Source organism: Urocitellus parryii, chromosome 11 (assembly GCF_045843805.1).
Source record: "Urocitellus parryii isolate mUroPar1 chromosome 11, mUroPar1.hap1, whole genome shotgun sequence".
In the NCBI taxonomy this organism is placed as follows: Eukaryota; Metazoa; Chordata; class Mammalia; order Rodentia; family Sciuridae; genus Urocitellus; species Urocitellus parryii.
The window spans coordinates 6,266,958-6,289,525 of record NC_135541.1 but is presented as its reverse complement, the minus strand read 5'-3'; the positions used below and the strand labels follow the sequence as shown (position 1 = coordinate 6,289,525).

Below are 22,568 nucleotides of genomic sequence, written 5' to 3'. Positions count from 1 at the left end.
TGAGAAAATTTATTGTCGTGACATCATTTGCTCTTTTTTTTTTTTTGGTACTGGGGATTGAACCCAGGGATACTTAACTATTAGGCACATCACCAGCCCTTTTTTTATTTTGAAATAGGATGTCACTTAGTATCTGAGGCTAGCCTGGAACTTGCAGTCCTCCTGCCTCAGCATCCAGAGTCACTGGAATTATAGGTGTCACTCTTATATCTTATAATTTCTTCTTAGAAATTTGTCTTAGTATTTTTTATTTTTCAGAGAAAAAACTTTGCCTTTATTAATTTTATCTCTTGTATCTTCATTTTCTATTTAATTAATCTGCTCTTTATTATTACTATCTTCTTTTTCTGCTTTTTTAAATTTTTTTTTAAAATTTTTTTGTGGTGCTGGGGATTGAACCCAGGACCTTGTACATATGAGGCAAGAACTCTACCAGCTGAGCTATATCCTCAGACCTTTTATATTTTATTTTGAGAGAGGGTCTGCTTAAATTGCTTTGGACCTCGCTAAGTTGCTGAGGCTAGCTTTGAACTCGTGATACTCTTGCCTCAGCCTCCCAAGCCGCTGGAATTACAGGCATGCGCCACCATGTGTGGCTCTTTTTTTTTTTTTTTTTTTTTTTTTTCTTTTTAAGAAAAATTCTTGTGTTGGAATTCTAGGTCATTAATTGTCAATCTTATTTTCTAATGCAATTTGTTTGGATTGTAAACTTCAAGTATTACTTAGCTGCATTCCAAAAACATTTTTAAACTTTACTAAGATAAAATTTACATATCATAAAATTCACCCTTGTTAAGTATAAAATTCACATTCTTAGTGTATTTATAGAGTTAAGCAATAATCACACAGTCTAATTTTTGCCACAACCAAAAACTTCCTGCTTGTTTGCATTCATTTTCTACGCTTATCTCATCCCTAGGCAACCTCAGATCTGCTTCCTGTCTGTATGGATTTGCCTTTCCTGCATATTCCTTATAATTGGAATCATGGGACATGTGATATTGTGTCTAGCTTCTTTCACTTAACATCATACTTTTGAAGTTCATCCATATTGTAATGTATTTTGGTAGCTTATTTCTCTTTCACTGCTGAATAATAATAATGTATTTTCATTTTTGTTCAGAAATATTTTCTAATGTTTATGGTTTGTTTCTTTTACCCTGGAGTGAGTTAGAAGTGGATATTTTACATAGAAATTTATAAGGTTTTAAATTTCTCTTTTTGTATTGATTTCTAACTTAATTGCATTGTGCTTATGATTCTCTGTTTGCTGAAATTGCCTTAATGGTCTCATACGTAATGGCTTTTCATGTCTCCTGTGGGGTGGGGATAGTATGTATTGGCTACTGTTATGCATAGGATTCTGCATGTTATTAGCCTGAACTGATTACATACTTTGTTCAAATCTTCTATATCCTTATTAGTTTTCTGTTAGCTCAAATTTCAGTCACTGAGAGAAGTAAGTTTAAAGTCTTCTTTAGTAGTAGATTTATTAATTTCTCATAGTTCAGCCAATTTTATGTATTTTTAAGGTTATATTATTATATGCATGCAAAATTAAAATTATATCTTCATGGTAAATTTAATTTCATTATTATGAAATGACCCTCTTTAACTTGAATAATATCTTAAAATTTATTTTGCCTAATAGCATATTTTGATTGCTGATACAATTGGATTTATTTCTACTATATCACATAAAGCTTTCTTTTTTATTTCATCTTCTGATTTTATTTGTTAACCACTTTTAATTTTTTAAAACATTTTGTAATGAAATTATTTCAGTTATAAACAAAAGTAGACAACCTGTTAGGTTCTCTATGCCCATCAACAGTTATTAGCACTTTGACTCTCTTTCTCTCTCTCTCTCTCTCTCTCTCTCTCTCTCTCTCTCTCTCTCTCTCTCTCCCCCTCTCTCTCCTTCTCTCTCTCCCTCTCTCTCCCTCTCTCTCCCCCCCACACATACTCTTTCTTTCTGGAGTATTTAAAAAAAATTTTTTTTTAGTTATACATGGGCACAATATCTGTATTTTGTTTATTTATTTTTATGCGGTGCTGAGGATTGAACCCAGGGTCTCACCCGTGTGAGGCGAGTGCTCTACCGCTGAGCCACAACCCCAGCCCTCTTTCTGGAGTATTTTAAAGCAAATTCCAGACGTCATATTATTTCACCAATAAACACTTATCCCCTTACAACCATGACACAATTACAATACCTACAAAATTAGCAATAATTCCTTAATTTCATTTAATATTAACATTTCTTCAAATGTTCCTATTTTCTTAAAATGATTTTTTTTAAAATATTTGCTTTTGGGGCTGGGGATGTGGCTCAAGAGGTAGCGCACTCGCCTGACATGTGTGCGGCCCGAGTTCAATCCTCAGCACCACATACAAAGATGTTGTGTCTGCCAAAAAATAAAAAATAAATATCAAAAATTCTCTCTCAAAAAAAATTTGCTTTACTCAAATCAAAATCGAAATAAGGTCTGCACATGGCATTTAATTAGTATAATTCTTTATTTCCCATTTCCTCCACTTTTTTTTCAATGCATATGTTTTTATATATAGGTCATTTAACTTATAGAATTTCCCATTTAGTCTGGCTTGCTATAAACTGGTTAGATTTAGAGACCTGATTAGGTTCACATTCTGTTCTTTTGGGGAAGAAATACTTATTGGATGGTACTGTATACCTCCTACTTCAAAATTTAGTGAACAGATATTTTCTAGATGATCTGTTGCTCCTCATGGAAGGATAATCAGTGAGTTCAGGCGCCCCCATGAGCCTTTCTCATTAGAGTTTTAGTGTTTGTGGGTGGTGGTTGCTTAGGGACTCCCTAAGTAGCTGAGGCTGGCCTTGAACTTGAAAACTTCCTGCCTCACCCCTCTTAGCCACTGGGATTACAGGTGTGCACTACTGTGCCCAGCTATATATATATATTTTGCATACATATAAATAGTAAATGATCAATTTCAGTATTAACAATAAGATTACTGAAAGCATAGCTGGGCACAATGATAGGCTTCTGTAGCCCCAGCTACTTGTGAAGCTGAGGCAGAAGGATCACTGGAACCCATGAGCTTAAAGCCAACTTGGGTAATTTAGCAAGACCCCATCTCAATTTTTAGAAAACTAAAAAGGTCTGGGAATGGAACTCCCTGACAGAACACCCCTGGGTTCAATACCTAGTACTGGAGGAGAGGAAGAACAAAAAAGATTACTGAATACAATTTAAGACTTGATTTGCATTTTGGCATCATCCTTCTTAGTATTTGACCCACTAGGAATATACAACCAAAATACTGTGTTTAAAATCACTTGAAGTTGTTCTTTGAGTAAGTGTGCAACCAACTTGGTTTGTACTTAAACAATTGTTTATTTTCAATTTTTAGATTAGTTTTCTTGAATTTAACTTTTATTTTAGCTATTCAAAAAACATTAGCACATTTCCAAAGTCACAACTGTAAATGAGATATCTAGCAAGATCTTGTACCTTGTTTCTTCCTTCCTGTATTATATCTTAGGACTACTGTAACAAATTAGCACAAATTTAGTGACTCAAAACAACACAGATTTATTTAAGGCTCTGTAAATCTCAAGTCCCACATAGTTCTCTAGGTGTCAGTCAGGTGATGTTCCTGTCTGGAAGCACCAGGGACAAATCCATCCCCTTGCTTTTTCCAGCTTATGGAGGCCAGCTGTGTTCCTTTCCCCTTTCTTCCATCTTCAGAGTCAGCAAACTTACTTTCTCTGAGCCTTCTTCTGTCACCAGATCTTTCTCTCCAACCAGTGCCACCTGCTGCTTGTAAGGACTCCTGTAATTGTAATTAGATTGGGCCCATCTGGATAATCCAGAATGATCTCCCATCTCAAGGACCTGAACCTTTACCATGTCTTTAGGAGACCCTTTGCCATGTGAGGGTCTCAGGGACTAGGGTGTGGACATCTTTGGAGTATCATCATTCTGCCTTCTACATTTCCCCCTAAGGGAATCATTTTAGTCAGTTTTAAAATTTACCTTTTCACTGTGTATTTTTTAAAATATAAGGAAATGTCTTTCTGCATCTTTTTTACTCAGAAGGTAACATGCTATAAACACTGTTTCTGAACCTTACTTTTTTTCACGTAATGGCATATCTTGGAGTTCATGCCAGAGCCTTGTGTTGAGAATTTCCTTTCTGCAGTTACATGGCACTTCATTGTGTGAGCTGAACCATACCATGCCATGCCATCCCTGTTTAACCAGTCCCTGTTGATGGGTGTATGTGTGTGTTTCAGTCTTTTGTTATTTATAATAATCCTGTCATGAGAAGTGCTGGACACACATCATTTTCATCTATATCTTCCTTCTTGTAGTCGATTGGCTTTGTTTTCTGCATTTAGATCTTTGAGCTCTTTGGACTATGTCCTAGTATGAGGAATAGATCTAACTTTTATCTTTTTTGCCCTTAAAATTTTGATTTGCACAAAGTCTAAAATTAATCAACATTTCCGTCCTTTCCATGAACAGTATAAAACTTTGAATAATTACTCAAACCATCTTCCTTCTCTCTTATGTTATTGTCTAGTATTATTTTTTCACCTCCAAATTAAACATCATTGCAGAGTCTGTTTATATCCATTCACATTTGTCCCTTCCTGACCACATTTTGTCCTCCACCTCAGTGCTTGCTCCTAAGACTGTTTTCCTTCTTCCCAAGGCAGATTCCTTTTGTGTGTATTCATTGAAGTAAAGTCTCTGGCTTTTCTGAAAGTCTTCATTTGACCCTCTTTTAAAATCTTGGCTTAGCTGAGAATGTGGCTCTGGACCCTCCTATAGCTGCAGTTAGTCTCCCAGTGTTTACTGACTCCTTTTGTCACAGCTGAGAAATGAGTTTCTGTTCATATGGTCCCTCTTTGGAGATCGTACCAGTCTCCTCACTGCTTTTGTCATTCTGCAATGTTGCTGTTGTGCATCTAGAGGAAGTGTCCTTATATACCCTGCGGGAGACTCAGGGCTTCTTGCTTCTTTAGGATTGGTGTATTTTGTCAATTCTTAAGAAACTGGACTTCTACCTTTCTGTATTTTTTCTTCAAGAATTCTGACTAGAAATGTATAAGACATGTGATCTTAGTGTTTATTGGTTTCTTGTCCATATTTTCCATCTATGATTCTCAGAAATATTTTCTGGATATTTAAATTCACAATTCTGTTCACTAATTCTTTTGCTGTGTGTTTTAAATTATTTTTTAAAATTTTATTTATTTATTTGCAGTACTGGGGATACAACCCAGTGGCACTTTACCACTGAACTACACGCCTAGACTTCTTGGTTTTGAGGCATTGTCTCACTAAATTGCTTACGGCCTTGTTGAGTTGCTGTGGCTGGCCTCAAACTTGTGATCCTCCTGCTCAGCCTCTCAAATTGCTAGGATTACAGTTGCACACCATCATGCCCAGGGTCTGTGTCTTTTTTTTTTTTTTTTTTTTTTTTTCAGTTGCAGATATATGCAATACTTTTATTTTTTTAATTTATTTATTTTCATGTGGCGCTGGGTATTGAACCCAGTGCCCCACAAGTGCTAGGCAAGCACTCTACCACTGAACTACAACCCAATCTACTGTGTCTTTTTTTAACCTGCCTTTGAGTTTTTTATTTCAACTGCATTTTATTCTGAAGTTATAGTAGGTTTTTTCAAATATGCCTAGTATTTTTTGGTATTATTTTGTTCCTTACCTACATTTTTTCCTTCTCATTTTTACTCCTGTCAACATTTTAAACAGACTCACTTTGTACTTTTCTGCTCATTAATGCCATTGTATATAAAATCCTTGATGGGCCTAGTTTTGTTGCTCTTGTTTCTTCTGAGTCAACACTTGGCAGTGGTCTGTTTCCTTGTGTTTGATAATTTGGGGCCTGTGAAGCAATACTAGAGCATCTACTCTGAAGCTGCATCTCTCCAGAGAGGGGAAAATGTGCTTTTGCTTTTGTGAAGTGATCTGGGAGAACCTGAAGTTGTTTGGCTGGTTTAAAGTTTCCCAAGCCACATAGGTAGTTAAAATAGACCCATGTGAAAGGAAGCCTAAGGTCATCATCTCTCAGGGGAGGTGTCTTCCACTGAGACCTCACTTCCAAACTGACACATTTCTCTGTCTCCTTTGCCCATTGAACAGATTTTGTTAATTATGATTTCTATTCATATGTAGCCCTTTGAAAGTCTGGCTTTATGTGAAAGGATTCAAGGATTCAAGCTTAATTGTATTTTATCTTTGTTTTTTGCCTTAATTAATTTATTTATTTTTATATGATGCTGAGGATTGAATACTTTTTATTTATCCTCAACTGGCTCAAGTTTTACAATGTCAATAGGAGTGAAAATATACATGTGTTTATAGTATGTATAAATTACATATGTGTGTGTATATATATATATATATATATATATATATATATATATATATATATGTTATCCTTGTAAATGGCATACAGGACTGTAAAGTTTGGGGAGAGGGAGTTTTAGAATGATTTGTGACTTAATATTGACATGTAGCATTATCTGAAGAGCATAAATAAAAATCTATACCTTGAAGACAGGTCTTTAACCTAGGAAGTAACTGGATTTTCCTCGGTCCTCCTTACAGTTGCAGAGTACCAACCTGAACAGTCTCCTTAACTAGCCCTTCCCCAAGTTTGCTTGCTATTTTGGCTTAGTTTCTTAGAGACACAATTAATTAATTGATGAGTTAATTACTGTAAATGAGTTGTAATACCCATAATCAAGAGTAAACTATATTTAATTTAGAAAAGTAGATGACAATAAATTAAGGCAAAATAGACAAAAGAAATGTTTATGGATGATTAAATTTCAGTGGCCATTTTTGGTCTCTAGTGACTCTAGAAATCCTTCCATGTTAGCTGGCACTCCTTGGGCACTGAGCAGGGTTCAGGTCCCCATTCCGGTGCTTTGCGGCATCTTCCTGCTTACAAGTTATCTTGTTTTCCAAGTGAACGGGTTGGGCACAGGAAGGTTAAATGATGGTTGCAAAGCTAATAAGTGACAAAGTGACTCAAAGTAGCTGGCCTGGCCAAGAGCCCCTGTCATGCAGTAACCAGCTGGCCTGCTGTGCAAAGGCCCACAACTGTCACCACCTAGGGGTTTAAGTCTGGTCTTTGGAGCATAATTTCAGTAGATGAGGTGGTGCAGAGAGCAAGCCACAGTGGTCTTCATTTGTTCATGTAGACCCAGGGCAAGCCTGGGAGTTCTGCACCCCTCCTGGTGCCAACTTGCCAACCTCTTTTCTCTTTCAGTTTCTGTTCCAGCAGCTGGGAATGCTGGTGTCTTTTGTGAAGAGCCACATCAGGCCTTATATGGATGAAATCGTCACCCTCATGAGAGTGAGTAGAAGTTGCTGCCTGTTCCTCCGTGTTTGGGTCAAGGGAAGCTCAGACACAAGTTTGGGTGACATACACATTCTTTTCATTGGTCATTGTGGAGCTGTTACAGCTCAAGTATAAAAAGTAGAGCAGAGTAGCCCACTGCATTTTGGGGAGGAGGAGGGGCTTTCGCTCCAGGCTTCTGGCTCCAGTACGTGAGTACAAGATGTGAAGTCCCAGGAGGAATCCCAAAGTAATTGTTCTGGCAGAGATATTCTTGAATTACTGGCTTCACACATAACAAAGCAATTTTGTTTTAATATCACAACAGTGCTTTTCTCTTCCCAGAAAAGCCCTCTTCTTACTGCCCATAAAACCACGGCCTAAAGAGGGGACTGGGATTGGGTTTTCCTAGGGATGTTAAATACCGCAGTCTCCTGTCAGGCACTAAGGAACAAGGTGAAGCTCTGCCCTGCTCTCCAAAAGTATGAGTATTGCCAGCCAGGCATAGTGGTGTACGCCAGTAATCCCAGCTATCCAGGAATTCAGGGTGAGAGGATCACAAGTTCTAGTTCGACTTGAACAACTTAGATCCTGTCTCAAAATTAAAAAAATAAAAATAAAAAGGGCTGGGGATATAGCTCAATGGTAGAGCAACCCTGGGTTCCATTTCCAGAACTGCAAAAGGAAAAACATGAGACCACTGCTAAGGGCTGGGCTGGGGTCATTTATGGCAGGCATTAGGCAGGTATCAGGAGACAGCCCCTTCCAGCAAGATCCTTTTCCCTGCTGTTCTGCGTAATGTAAATATCTCTGTTGGGAAAGTTGCGTTGGACAGAGGTGGACAATGGTTTGTGTCCTTCCCTCCTATTTAGTTAGCTTGGAGGATGCAGCAGGGCCAGAATCAAAATGGCTGTCTTTCTAAATGAAACTCCTAGCACCTAGCTCTCAGAGCAGAACTCCTGCATGTATAAATCCTTAAAAGCCGCTCCTACCACTGAGGCCTCTGTACTGGGAATATAGGGGCTGAATACTAAAAAGCTTAGTGGGTGGTCTTAGGGGGAGGAGAGACACAGAGGAAGCAGTGTACTCATGGTGGGGAGCTGAAGTGATCTTTGACTCACTCCCCCAAAAAGACATCTGACCAAAACAGAATTTGAGGCTGAAAGCCTCACAGCTGCAAGATACAGCTTCCACTCTATCCTGGGTAGGGAAGGTTTAGCTGGGCTCCCCCTTTGGCTGTTGATCCTGGGCATTTTAATGAGCTCCCCTGAGCCCGGGAAGAGAACATTCTGTGAACAGTGATCCAGCTGACATCCCCCCTCAGGCTGCTGGCCTTTGAGTAGAGAACCTGTGAGGAGCCTGTGATGATGCGGCTGCGGGTAGGTGGGCTCTCTGAAGAAGGCAGAGTGCAGCTGATCGAATGAGCCCCGCACCAACCAAGGGGCCTGAAGGTCTGCGATGTTTCTTTAGCAAAGCTTCTTATCTAAAATGAACATAGCTTTCTCAGAATACTTCTTTCCCAGCAGAGAGAGAGAGAGAGTTTTACCAGCCTCTGTTTTATTTTCTAAATTGTTAATGCTTCTTTAAAATTTTTTTTCTTGCAGTGCTAGAGTTTGAGCCCAGGGACTCGCACATGTAGGCAACCACTCCATGGCTGAGCTACATACATCCCAGCCCACTAAAAATATTTTATCCTTCTCTAAAACCTTTTGTCTGAGAAGTTATCCTTGTTTTTATTGACTTCTACCCTGAATTATTTAGGGACCCAAGAGTATTAATATTCATGTGTTTCCATCATTAGGAGGGTTTCTGTTATCGTTAACGCTCCTACTCTGGAGGTTTTAAAGAAGGCAGTTGGCACTATTCTTTTTGAGTTGATTTAAAATGACAGCTTTTCTTAGGGACTTAAGCCAGTCTGCCTTGAATTTCCAAGGCAAGATCTGTGGCCCATTGACCAAATTTTTGTTTTAGTAATGTCTGTGAATTATAATTGCATGGATGTTAAAAGTGTTCATTTTTTGGCACTATCCAGGCCTAATGGATAGGTTTTGGGGATAGATATCAGATGCTATCTAGCAAAATGTAATTCCAGGAAGATAGGAGCTCTGCCCTCTGGTAAAGATCAGGTGATGCCAAAGTAGTCCACCCTGTGTCACTTTGGAGCTCTTAGAATGAGTGAGATTTAGTCATCTGTTCATTTTGTAAGCATGCGTTTGAGTGGCTATAGTATCCCAGATGTTTTAGCAGGTTCTGGGGATACAGAGGTGAACTTTCATGGCTTCTTGCCTGGAGTTGTCCTACAGTCTAGTAGGGGAGGGTGTGAAGCACGTTGAGTTTGACAGGTGCTTAAAGGAGGAGTGTAAAGTGACCCAAATGGCAGAGGAAGAGGAATGCCTTCACAGAAGAAGCAAGGCTCAGCCGGTGCTCAACAGACAGATGGGGCTGAGCTGAGCAAGAAATGGGTTTCTAAGAAAAAGGTATAGTGTGAACAAAACACAGGAGAGTGAGGGAGCCCTGGAGAAGTGTGGTTTCATTTCTCCAGCTGACAGACAGTAGGCTATCTAAGCCCCAGTGAGAGAAGGGAGGAGTTCCTCTGGGGCAGACCATACTTGCTTCTTTTTGGCCATCTTAGTTCTGCATTCACATTTCAGCAGGGAGACATTTGACTGTTCTTCTTTCTCTTCCTCTCTCTAGGAATTCTGGGTGATGAACACTTCCATCCAGAGCACAATCATTCTTCTCATTGAGCAAATTGTGGTAGCTCTTGGGGGTGAATTTAAGCTATATCTGCCCCAACTGATCCCGCACATGCTGCGTGTCTTCATGCATGACAACAGCCCAGGCCGCATCGTCTCCATCAAGGTGAGCAGCCTGGGATCCTCCAGGGACATGTCCAGCTTCCTCAGAATCCTTGGAAGATCAACTGAGAAGTGAGATTGTCTTGTGTGACAAGTCAATGTTCACTCCATAAGACCAAATCAAGTACACTGACAACTGATGCTGCCCATTGGCAGTTTACACCAAGTTTGCCATTCCCTCTTAATTTTCCTTAAGTTCTGTCTCCTCTTAGGGTTGTTCTTGGTAAATATTTTATCCCAGACAAGTTTTCTCTATTTCTTATCAATTGAAATAAGCACAGAAGGCAAAGTGATATGAAAGCAAATAAAATTGGGAAGGGATCACCGAAAGAATATAGCTCAGAGTGGCTCAAGATGGCTTGGTAGAGTCCCCCAGAACTCTGACTTAGCATCCCACTGCCCCGTCCTGTGCTTGGCTGCCTAACACCTGACTACTCGTTCTCTGCTGTGCTCTTACTCCCTCTTGCAGTTGTTGGCAGCAATCCAGCTATTTGGTGCCAACCTGGATGACTATCTGCATTTGTTGTTGCCTCCCATTGTGAAGCTGTTCGATGCCCCTGAAGTTCCACTGCCATCTCGAAAGTAAGCACCTGCCCTTGAGGACCAACTTTTGGTGTTTTGTAGAAAATGTCCTTTTCTTATGTTCCTAGGCCGGCCGGCCGGCCGGCCTGCTTTCTTTCTTTCTTTCTTTCTTTCTTTCTTTCTTTCTTTCTTTCTTTCTTTCTTTCTTTCTTTCTTTCTTTCTTTCTTTCCTTCCTTCCTTCCTTCCTTCCTTCCTTCCTTCCTTCCTTCCTTCCTTCCTTCCTTCCTTCCTTCCTTCCTTCCTTCCTTCCTTCCTTCCTTCCTTCCTTCCTTCCTTCCTTCCTTCCTTCCTTCTTTCTTTTTTAATTTATATATGATAGCAGAATTCATTACAATTCTTATTACACATATAGAGCACAGTTTTTCATATCTCTGGTTGTATACAAAGTATATTCACACCAATTCGTGTTTTTATACATGTACTTTGGATAATAATGATCCTCACATTCCACCATCATTTATAACCCCATGCTCCCTCCCTTCTCCTTCAACAACTCTGCCCTATCTAGAGTTTGTCTATTCTATTCCTCCCATGCTCCCTCTCCCTACCCCATTATGAATCAGCCTCCTTAAATCAGAGGAAACATTTGACATTTGGTTTTTTGGGATTGGCTAACTTAGCATTATCTTCTCTAACCCCATCCATTTACCTGCAAATGTCCAGGCCATCTTTCTTTCTTTCCCTTTTTTCCTTTTCAGACTTTCAACCTTCATTATTTTAGTCCAGAATTGTCCTAGATTTATGGAAGTCTTAATTGTCTCTGTCCCACTGCAGCATGTGTTGGATCCATGTCACTCATGTACCCCAGAAGCCCTTGTTTCCCATTTATTCAGTGCTGATTGTTAAGGGAGCTCAGGCACTTTGTCTTCCTCTGGGTTGTGTGTAGCAATCCCTGTATGCTCCCGATGCTGTAGGGCGGCATTGGAGACAGTGGACCGCCTGACGGAGTCCCTGGATTTCACTGACTATGCCTCCCGGATCATTCACCCGATTGTTCGTACACTGGACCAGAGCCCAGAGCTGCGTTCCACAGCCATGGACACGTTGTCTTCACTTGTTTTTCAGCTGGGGAAGAAGGTAAGACAGGAGTCCTGAACAAACAAGTGCTCCTCTTTCAAGAGAAAGACTTTGTCTGAGCTTCTCCATTTATTTAGTCTTGTAGGTCCTAAGCACCTTCAGAAAACAGAACTATTTGCTTTTTTGTTATTGTTCTTCATTTGTTCATCAAATATGTATTAAGCCACCTGTGTGAGCTAAGTGGCATTCTAGAAATAACATGATAAAACAAAGTCTTGCTCTCCTAATGCTCACATTCCAATGAAGCAAAGCAAGGAAACCCATTTTGTCTCATAAGAGTGATGGGTGAAAGCAGGGAAAATGCTGTTACTCAGTGTAGCTAGGGAGCATGTCTAGAGACCTAAATACAGTAATGGTCAGTCCCAGAGTCAGCAGCAGATGCCCAGGCTAATGCCTGCAAGAAGAGCTGGCAGCAAGCACAGCTGGAGAGCAGCATGACTTCAGGAGGGGACAGGAGGAAGGCTTGGATCTGAGGTCATAGAGATGAGGCAGGTGGGTAGGAAGACTAGAAACAGGTCCAAAATGTGGTCCATGCACAAGCAATATCAGCATCCACCTGCCAGGAAACTTTTTAGGTATGCAGAGTTTCAGCCTACCCCAAACCTGCTAAATCAAACTCTGACTGTGGTGCCCAGCAGTCTCTAAGTTTCAAGCCTTCCTGGTGATGCTGCTGCCTACTAGCATGCAGACACTATTGTGGCCCATTGTAAGTGGCTTTTACTCTGAGCAAGACCAGAAGTCTTTGGGGGATTTTGAACACAGGAAAAATATGATTGACTTAATATTTTAAAATGATTACTCAATGTTGGGTGGAAAAATAGGCTATGGGGACAAGGGTAGAAACAGAAATCTGGGAAAAGCTATTTCAGGAAGCCAGATGGAAGACGAGGCTGTGGATTGGTGTAGTATAAAGGGTTCTGTAGAACACCCAGCAGAAATAGCTATCCTGTAATTGTGTAATATTCTTTTCTTTCCACCCTCCAAAGTAATGTTTTTTGATCTCTTTCCACTCCTGTTATAGTACCAAATTTTCATTCCAATGGTGAATAAAGTTCTGGTGCGACACCGAATCAACCATCAGCGCTATGACGTGCTCATCTGCAGAATCGTCAAGGTGAACACACTTCCATTCTACTTTGTCTTCCTCATTGGCATTCTTGTCCTCTTAGCTAATGAGTATGTCTAGCTTTTTAACTCTGAACCAGGATTGGCGTACTTTCTTGGTAGACATGGTATCTATTGAGCTGCTCGGCTCCGCCACTGCAACCTAAAAGCAGCCATAAGCCACGTGAGCTGATTGCATTATGGAAAGACTTTACAGACACCAGACTTTTATTCTCTTACAATCTTCATGTATTATAAAGTATTAATTTTTTGTTTTTATTTTTTCAACCATTTGATACTGTGAAATCCCTTCATAGTTCTCAGGCTATACAAAAAATGGGCAGGCTGTTTGCCACCTTTGCTCTAAACATGTCATCACCTTTTCCCGGCTTACAGTTGTTTTATTTTGTCAGTTGCATGGTTGCATGCCCACACTACTTTAGTGAGAGCTTGCTGGTGACCAGGAGTGACTAACAAAAAAATGGTCTGTCTTGGGAAACTTGATCCACCTGCAGCTCACTTTGTCCATACATGCAACCTTTTACTGCTTGTTGAAACCCTGCCTCTTCCAGAATGTCTGATCTCCCAAGGTTTATGCTTGTTTTCTACACTGACAACCTCTAAAGGAATTGCAGGAATTTTTTGTAAATCTGTTTGCAGGGATACACCCTTGCAGATGAAGAGGAGGACCCTTTGATTTACCAGCATCGAATGCTGAGGAGTGGCCAAGGAGATGCGTTGGCTAGTGGACCAGTAGAAACAGGACCCATGAAGAAACTGCACGTCAGCACCATCAACCTTCAGAAGGCAGGTCCTTTGCTTCCAGAGGACTCGTGAAAGACGGCTGTCTTTATCCCTCTAGTTCAAAGCTTTCAGCTCTTGCTCTCTGAAGTTTAAATCACCCAGGAACTAACCCAGCATTTTCCCAGTACTTAGGCTGTTTTGTCTTTATCCAGATGTCAAGCTCATCATATTTTTTAATAGAGGAAAAGCAGAGAACCAAATATCCTTTTGTGCTCCCTTGAAACTTCAGCAGTAAAATCTTTTGCAAATAACACTCTTATTTTTTACATGAATAGAACAAAGCTGGTGAGTCCCATAATTAGCACTAGGACTGATGCAGGCTCTTTAAAGCAAAGCTTTGCTAACTTCTCAATTTCATTGGGCTTATCAGTTGTTGAAGATCTTGTTAAAATGCTTACTCTTGCCAGGTGTGGTAGCACATAGCTATAATCCCAGCTACTCAGGAGGCTGAGGCAGGAGGATCACAATTTCAAGGCCAGCCTGGGCAACTTAGTGAGACCCTGTTTCAAAATAAAATCTAAAAATATGCTAGGGATATAACTCAATGGTAGAACACCTCAAGGTTCCAATATATATATTTTTTAATGCTTACATTGATGCAGATTGTCTGAAGTCAGGCCTGATACTCTGTAGTTCTAACAGGTTCTCAGGCAACATGGTGCTGCTTTGAGTAGTGAGATTTTATATTTTTGCAGGTTAAGTACTGACTTGTCTTTGCTGTCCAAAGCCAGGGTGTGGCCAGCTTTTCACCTGTGTGTCATTGGCCGTCCACTTGAAAGCAGGCAGTCTCATAGCATTTCTAGTGAATCTGAGCAGAGTAATCATAGTTACTTCACCAACTTTTAAATAAATACCCCATGTTGCTTATTTTCCACATTTTGCATTAGTCTTTAGTGCCTCTGGAGACTGCAGGCAGTTCCAGTTTATATTTTTAACATGTTATTATTCTTCATTTATTAGAATCTGACACAACAGCTACTCTTCATGTGCACGCACAGAGAGAAATAAAAAACTGGGCAAGCCTATGTCCCAGCTGACTCATCCTCTTCTTTTGGCCAAGCCCAGAAAGATTAGAACACTGTCTTGTGTGCATGTGTGTGTGTGTGCTCACACCTAGCCTTGGAACATTGCAGGTGTTCTACTGATCTTGTGTCAGAGTCTACCCACACAATGTCAGGTGACCCCACTAGGAAATGCTTGCTAATTTAAGCTGAAAGTGGTCAAATATTGCTGTGTCAGAGGGAATGCTGCTTTTCCCATGGGGATTTCCTAACTGCTAGTTGAGACTTGCAGGTCATCAGTCACCTGGCATTCCTAGGCAATTTTTGAGGCCACCTGTTGACACCTCACATTCGAGGGGTGGGCAGGCAAGGAAGCCAGTTTGCACATTTCCACACAGATGTTTTCAGCCTGCCTAAGTTCAGAATGTTGTTCCAGGTAGCTGTCCGCCTGCTTTAGGAAGCTTTGTTTTCTTTTAGCAGATTCCCCCAATATTCTGGCTCACTTTCAGGGAGTTGCTTCCCCACCCTCCTTTTTTTTTTTTTTCTTTTTAACATGAGGTCTTGCTGTTTTGTTGCTCAGGCTTGTCTTGAATACTTGAGCTCAAGAGATCCTCCTAGCTAAGCCTCCCAGGTAGTTGGGACTATAGACATGTGCTTTCAGGAAGTATGGCTTTCTACCCAGGACTTGGAAAATAAGCATAAATCATGCCAGACAAATGAAAGATTGTAGTTTACTTCACCTGAGAGAATAGATCAAGTTCTAAAACCCTAAGCAGAATTCTCCACAGCTGATTATTGAATCCATTTCATCAAAAAGTAAATTGTGTTCCACATAACCCTCATGTAAAGATGATCAGAGATTGGAATAGTTATCACTTTAACCAGCTTTCAAAATAACATTTACCACCTTAGTTACTGTTCTGTTGTCTATGCTAATAGTGGTTTTACACAGTACAGAAAACAATACATTTGTGTATATCTCAAGATGGCCTATAGGATTTCCAGCAGCTCTGCTGTCATTTGATAGTCTATCTGGCCTCTCCTTCACAAGGAATAAGTTGGCATTGCCCATGATCATGGACCAGCACCCCAGAGGAGGCATTAGCATTGGGTGGGTGGCAAGAGGAACCTGGCTGGAGTTTACAGTTATTATAGAACCTGGAGAAGTCAGAGGCGCAGGGAGGAAAGGCCAACAAGTGGGATTTGGCCTGTGTGATAGACAGTGCAGTCGCCCATTAAGTTTGATTTTTGAAGACCTGTTGGCTGCCATTTATCAAGTAGTAGCAACAGCAGTAATGACAACAGCAGTAGCAACAACTGACATTTGTTGACAGTTTTCCATGTGTCAGGCAATGTTGTGAGCATTTCATGTATTTAATCATTGACTTTGAATTTTTACAATAACCCCCTGAGTTAGGTACTGTCATTACTGTCCCCATTTTACAGATTATACTTTGAGGCATTGAGAGGTTAAATAATTTGCCCAATTTGTCAACTAGTAAATGGTGGAGCCAGGATTCCAGATCTGACCTGGACAATTCCAGAGACCACTCTCTTAACCACTGTATTAAGTCACCTTTGTTTCCCAAGGCCCAACCTCATGTCTTTAGAGAAAGAAATTCATACTACTTCCTTGTTTGGGTTCAACTTTTTAAGTGCTGTTTCACAGTACAGCTGCACACAGACCAATTTGTGGTTAAGCAACCCGAATCTGAGAACAGAAAAGGATTCAATGTTTCTGTGTCACTAAGCAGGTTTCAGAGGTCTTTGGTAGCTAGTCTTACTTCTCCTTATTCAGGGATTCTCATTGTATGTTCAGTCAGTGTAATATTTTGGTTTGCCTCTTGTGATACTTTAGTTCAGTTTGTTTTGACAAAAATTACTGGTTTATGTGGCATCATCCATTGGTAAGTCTTGAGAAGAAGCAGATCTCCAGTTTACCCCATTGGTCAAGTTGTTGATGTTTGGTGGTGTAGCACATAGGGGTTCTTTCACTCCCTCGATGATTTACTGGTCCAGTTTACAGACTGCTGCACTAACTGACATGACTTCCCCAGTTAAGAGAGGATGGACATGTCTATTCTGCTGGAAAGGGCTTAGAAGAGGAAGGTAGGACTTCTAGTTAGGGCCAGGGCAGTTCAGATGGATGTTATTTTGATAGTAGTTACCACTTTTGTTCATCTTTCCTGGCTTACCTCTGGATACATTGTTCCTAAATAAGGAAGCCTGAGGCTCCACACAACATATGTGTTTTTCTCAGGGTGGTGCAACTGCTGAGTGGCAGGACCAGGATCCCAGCTGGGTATTTTTAATTGCAGAGAAATAGGCACTCATACCTAGCCAGCTGTGCCAAGCACAGTTACAAATTCATTACATTGCAGAGTGCCCAGCTTCCTCCATGCACCACTAGAGGCCATTAGGCTTGTTGAACACACCTGCATATGACACTCCCTGTCCATTCTGCTTCCATAGAGCTCTCTGCTTTGGTGTCAGAGTGTAGCACAAGCTAGTTATAAAACAGGCCTTTTCTGTCATGTGGTGTATTCCAGAGGTTGCTGCTTTTGCTTTGTGCCTTTTAATTAAATATTACTCTTTTGTATTTGTGCTCTGGTGGAATTTCATCATGAGAGGTATAATTTTATAAATCAAAGTAATAGAATAATTATCAAGTGAATGAGGGCTCTTTTCAATGGGCCCTTGGAGACTGATGGTTTCTGTTGTCACCTTTGGGCTCACAGGCCTGGGGAGCTGCCAGGAGGGTCTCCAAAGATGACTGGCTGGAATGGCTGAGACGGCTGAGCCTGGAGTTGCTGAAGGACTCCTCCTCGCCCTCCCTGCGCTCGTGCTGGGCCCTGGCACAGGCCTACAACCCCATGGCCAGGTACGGTGGGTCCGGCTCTCCTCTGCCTGGGTTCCCATTGGGATAAAAGGATCAGCACAGAGAAAGTGACTTGGTTTTTATTACAAGTAATAATAAAAGGGATAGTATTTTTTTAACTTGGCTAATTGTGGAACAAAAAAGAAAAGGCAGTTGAACAAGTTCACATTACAGGAAAAGCATCAAGCTTAATCTTACTAATAAACCACAGATAAATTCCTTTCCTTGAACTTAATTACATTTAAAACTCCGAAAACAACTCTGTAATAGTTGAAAGTAACCTATTTCCATTACTAATGATATTCTAATTATTGATTGCTGCATTATAGTTATCACAAAACAGATGCAGAAATTGTGGATTCTGATCTAGATCAGGAAAATTAGTTTATTTCTTATTTTATAGGAGACTAATTATAGTATGGGACTTCTTTTGAGTTTCAAATTTTGTTTGGTTGTTTTGGGGGGGAGGTAGGTGGGTACTGGGGATTGAACTCAGGGTCACTCAGTCACTGAGCCACATCCCCAGCCCTCTTTTGTATTTTATTTAGAGACAAGGTCTCACTGAGTTGCTTAGCACTTCATTGTTGCTGAAGCTGGCTTTAAACTTGCAGTCCTCCCGCCTCAGCCTCCTGAGCCTCTGGGATTACAGGCATGCGCCACTGCACCCAGCTAAAAAAAAAAAAATTTTTTTTCATTGAATTCTAAAAGTATACCCACTGACCTTAACTCTTTTTGGTGCTGGGGACTGAACACAGGGCCTTCTGCATGCAAGGCAAGTACTCTACCAACTGAACTATTTCCCTAGCCCCTGACCTTAAATTTTTAATGTGTAATAGCAAGTAGATACAAAGGCATCATCTCATAATGAAGCAAAAAGATTGCAGCTCAGTGGTAAAGCATTTCCTTGGCATAAGGGAGACCCTGGGTTTGATCCTCAATCCTACAAAAAAAAAAAAAAAAAGGTCATAAAAATATGCCAGGCACTGTGGTGCAGGCCTGTAATCCTAGCAACTTCAGAGGTAAAGGCAGGAGGATCACAGGTTCAAAGCCAGCCTGGGTAACATAGGGAGATCCTGTCTCAAAAAACAAACAATAAAACAAGTCATTTATTTTGCTCATGAATCTGAAATTCAGGAGCACTTGAGACAGCGTGTCTCAGCCCCACTTGGTGTCAGCAAAGTTGGTTTAACTGGGACTGGAAGGTCCACCTTCAGGATGTCCACTTGCATGTCTGGCATGCTGGGGCTCCTGACTGGGAACTCAGCTCTGGCAGAGGGCCTTAGGTCCTTTCCGTGTGGATCAGTAGTTCTGTGGGTCATGTGGGCTTTCCCACAGAAGATGTCTAGGCTCAAGAGTAAGTTCCTCAAGAGAATGAAGTTAAAGTGCATGTTGTTTCTACAACCTAGCCTTGAAAATCCCATAGTGTCACTTCTGCCTCAAGGCAGTCACAAAGGTCAACACAGCCTCAAGGTATGGATACGTGGATACCATCTTTTGCTAGGGGAGTAGCAAGATTATAGAAATGCAGAAGGAGTAGAAGATACTGCTGCAAACATCTTTGGAAAATAGAATTTTCTGGGAAAATGTCATTTCACTTTATTTTTTAAATCTTTCTGGTCTTAGGGATTAAACCCAGGTCCTTACACATGCTAAGACATGTTCCACCCAAGTGCAGTGCTAAGACATGTTCCACCCATGTGCTGTGGGCCCAGCATCCCAGATGGATTTTTAACACTGGACCTGCTATGCAGGTGCATAGATGTGTATGTCTGTGCCCAGATTCCAGTCAAGCTCTACTACTATTAGCAAAAATCCTGACATTAGTATAGCATACTTCTGATCTTTGATACTCAGTTTACTGAGCAAGTCTTGTCTCCACCCAGAACTTTAATGATGTACAGGGGAAATACTTTAAATAGCAAATCTTGAAACAGCTATGAAAGATTTGGTTTATTAAAAATTCTTTTTGGGGGGCTCGGGTTGTGGCTCAGCAGTAGAGTGCTCACCTAGCATGCACGAGGCACTGGGTTCGTGTGTCCTCCTAAAACTTAAAAAATAAAATATAGGGGCTGGGGATGTGGCTCAAGCGGTAGCGCGCTTGTCTGGCATGCGTGTGGCCCAGGTTTGATCCTCAGCACCACATACCAACAAAGATGTTGTGTCCGCCAAAAACTAAGAAAAATAAATATTAAAATTCTCTCTCTCTTTAAAAAAAATTAAAAATTAAAAAAAAAAAATAAAATATAAAAAAAGGACTAGGGAATTATGTATGACCACAAAAGTGGGAACCTAATAGACTAAGTTATACTTTATGTATGTGTAGTCTGTCAAAATAATTCTGTTATATATAACTAAAAATAAAAAAAATTTAAATTAAAAAAAGGGGTGGGGCAGGGATGTGGCTCAGTGGTTAAGCACAGCTGGGTTAATCCCTGGTATTAAAAAAGAAAAAAATATCCCAAGACTCATTTGAGAATATTGTTTTCTAAATGTGTAATGTTACTTGTGTTAGGAGTCTGCTTCTGTTCTTCCCTTCCAGTGAAAGAGGAAGGGTACAGAAACTGCCAAGGAACATGCCTGTGGAGACAGGCTACATGCTGTCTTCCCCATCCCACCTTCCCATGTATCCTGTTTGTCACAGTATCTTTACCTGCACTGTAGGACAGAGCAGTCACTAGTTATGTGTGGCTATTTTAGTTTAATTACAATTAAGTAAAATTTTAAATTTTGTTTTTCAGTTACTCATACCTCAGTTTATCCTCTTAGCACCTAACAGCTGCCTGCTGCCGTGTCGTTCAGGGAAGATTTCAGCCATTTCAGCAAGTTCTGTCAGACAGCACTGGTCCACACAACCAGGTCGACAGTACCAGAAGCAGATTGGTAGTGTGACTTTGTAGCACTAGGCAGAGGAATGGGAAGGGTTTCCAGCTTCCTTCTGTACTCCCCTGTACTTTCAGGGATCTCTTCAATGCTGCATTTGTGTCCTGCTGGTCTGAACTGAATGAAGACCAGCAAGATGAGCTCATCAGAAGCATTGAACTGGCCCTCACCTCTCAAGACATCGCTGAAGTCACACAAACCCTCTTAAACTTGGCTGAATTCATGGAGCACAGTGACAAGGTGAGACTCTTTCCCCTTGTCCAGTGGAGACTGACCAGGAAGCCAGCTGCTGGGAGGAGAGAAGCTTCCACACAGACCATTCTTGTTTGTGCCCATCTGCCATTTTCCTATGCTGTGGGATTTTGCTCTCCTTTAGGGCCCCCTTCCACTGAGAGATGACAATGGCATTGTTCTTCTGGGTGAGAGAGCTGCCAAGTGCCGAGCATATGCCAAAGCACTGCACTATAAAGAACTGGAGTTCCAGAAAGGTCCCACCCCCGCCATACTCGAGTCTCTCATCAGGTAGGCTATAATGACCTCTCTGCTCCCCTTGCTCTCTGGAGTCACTGGGCAGCATCTGTTGTGCGGCCAGCACATTTAAGTGACGTGTGCTTGCAGATAGCTCTCCCTGGTAGTATCGTCATAATTGTCATCTGTTGACTCTTCCCACCTGAGCTCCCGTCCTTTTCCAGCCTGTTGTTTCTCCATGTGGTGGGTTAGTCCAGAAGCAATCCATGACTGCAGCAGCCTAGGAAAGATAGGTTTGATGTCTGGGTTAGATTGCATTCTCTGGGCAGGATTAGAATGTACTGGCTCCTGGGCTTCAAAAGCCAGCCACAGGAGGTTTTGGCAACTGAATCTGGTGCCTGGGTCTTCTTGGGAATCCTGTGAGTATAAAAGGCAGAGCAGAGTCTGAGATCTGATGGTCTTTTCCCCTAATTTGATTAATTTTCTCCTCTCATATGATGGTTTTGAGTCTTCTGGGCATAGAAATAAAGAGGTTGTTGAATAAATTTTCTGCTGTTATGAAATTGTTAAGAGTCTGAAACATTAGCTTCAATTCCTAGAGAACCATTCACTTCCCTTAATGATTATCAAAGAATATCAACTCTGGATCTAATTATCTTCATGGAAATACTCACATGGTTCATTATTTTGCTGCAGGTAATTTAGGGAAAATCATTGGCTAATCAGTTTGTCCACTGACTGAAGGACTTGGCCAAGCATGGGCCTAGTCCATTGAACGGGTAGTCGAGGGGCCGAGTTCTCCACTAGTTTTGTCTTGAACAGATGCTGCAAAGTGTTGCTTTCAACACCTTACCTTACTTATGACCAGAAAGTAGAGGTGGAATTGCAGAACTTAGAGACAGTCACAAACAGGCCACCAGGAGGCATGCTTCAGTGTCAGATTAAGCACAGTAGTAAACGTGAAGATCTGCATCTCTTCCTCCCATCTCCAGCTCATGCAATCGCATGTGAGAACTGATAGAAAATATGGTAACTGGGTTTGTTAACTTCAGCGTCATAACTAATGATTCATATTAATATTCAGACTGACCCTTTTCTAATTGAGACCCACCTGAAACCTCCTTATCCTCCCTTGGTTTTTCCCCATATTTGAGGCTGAGAAGCATTATTAAAGTTAATACAGATTAAATGTCCTCAGTAAGGTCATTTAGCTTTTCAAGCTGATGTAATTTAAAATAAATCCTCAAGATTCATTATAAATTAAATTGATCTTGGGGCACTTTAACTTTAACCACTGAACCACATCCCCAGCTTTTTTTTTTTTTTTTCATTTTATTTAGAGACAGGCTCTCACTGAGTTGCTTAGAGCCTCACTGAGTTACCGAGTCTGGCTTTGAACTTGAGATCCTCCTGCCTCAGCCTCCCAAGCCGCTGGGATTATAGGCATGCGCCAGAATGCCGGGCCTTGACTATTTTTTAATCTCTATTTTGAGGGAAAGCCAGTTTTCCCATCCCCTCAGGCCAGTTCAGCTGATTCAGCACAGCTCCAAGTC

General features: G+C 40.9%; 1 protein-coding gene across 2 annotated transcripts in view; it reads left to right on the top strand.

Annotated features, from left to right (window-relative positions):
- Mtor (mechanistic target of rapamycin kinase) overlaps positions 1–22,568 on the top strand; it is a 119,411-nt gene that overhangs the window by 27,524 nt on the left and 69,319 nt on the right. For both annotated transcript variants that reach the window (XM_026397962.2, XM_026397961.2), the window contains exons 20-28: positions 7,294–7,380; positions 10,057–10,224; positions 10,690–10,802; positions 11,718–11,880; positions 12,902–12,994; positions 13,645–13,791; positions 17,528–17,670; positions 20,625–20,787; positions 20,924–21,069. In XM_026397962.2, the coding sequence (XP_026253747.1) occupies positions 7,294–7,380; positions 10,057–10,224; positions 10,690–10,802; positions 11,718–11,880; positions 12,902–12,994; positions 13,645–13,791; positions 17,528–17,670; positions 20,625–20,787; positions 20,924–21,069 (1,223 nt within the window). The remainder of the gene's footprint in view (positions 1–7,293; positions 7,381–10,056; positions 10,225–10,689; positions 10,803–11,717; positions 11,881–12,901; positions 12,995–13,644; positions 13,792–17,527; positions 17,671–20,624; positions 20,788–20,923; positions 21,070–22,568) is intronic.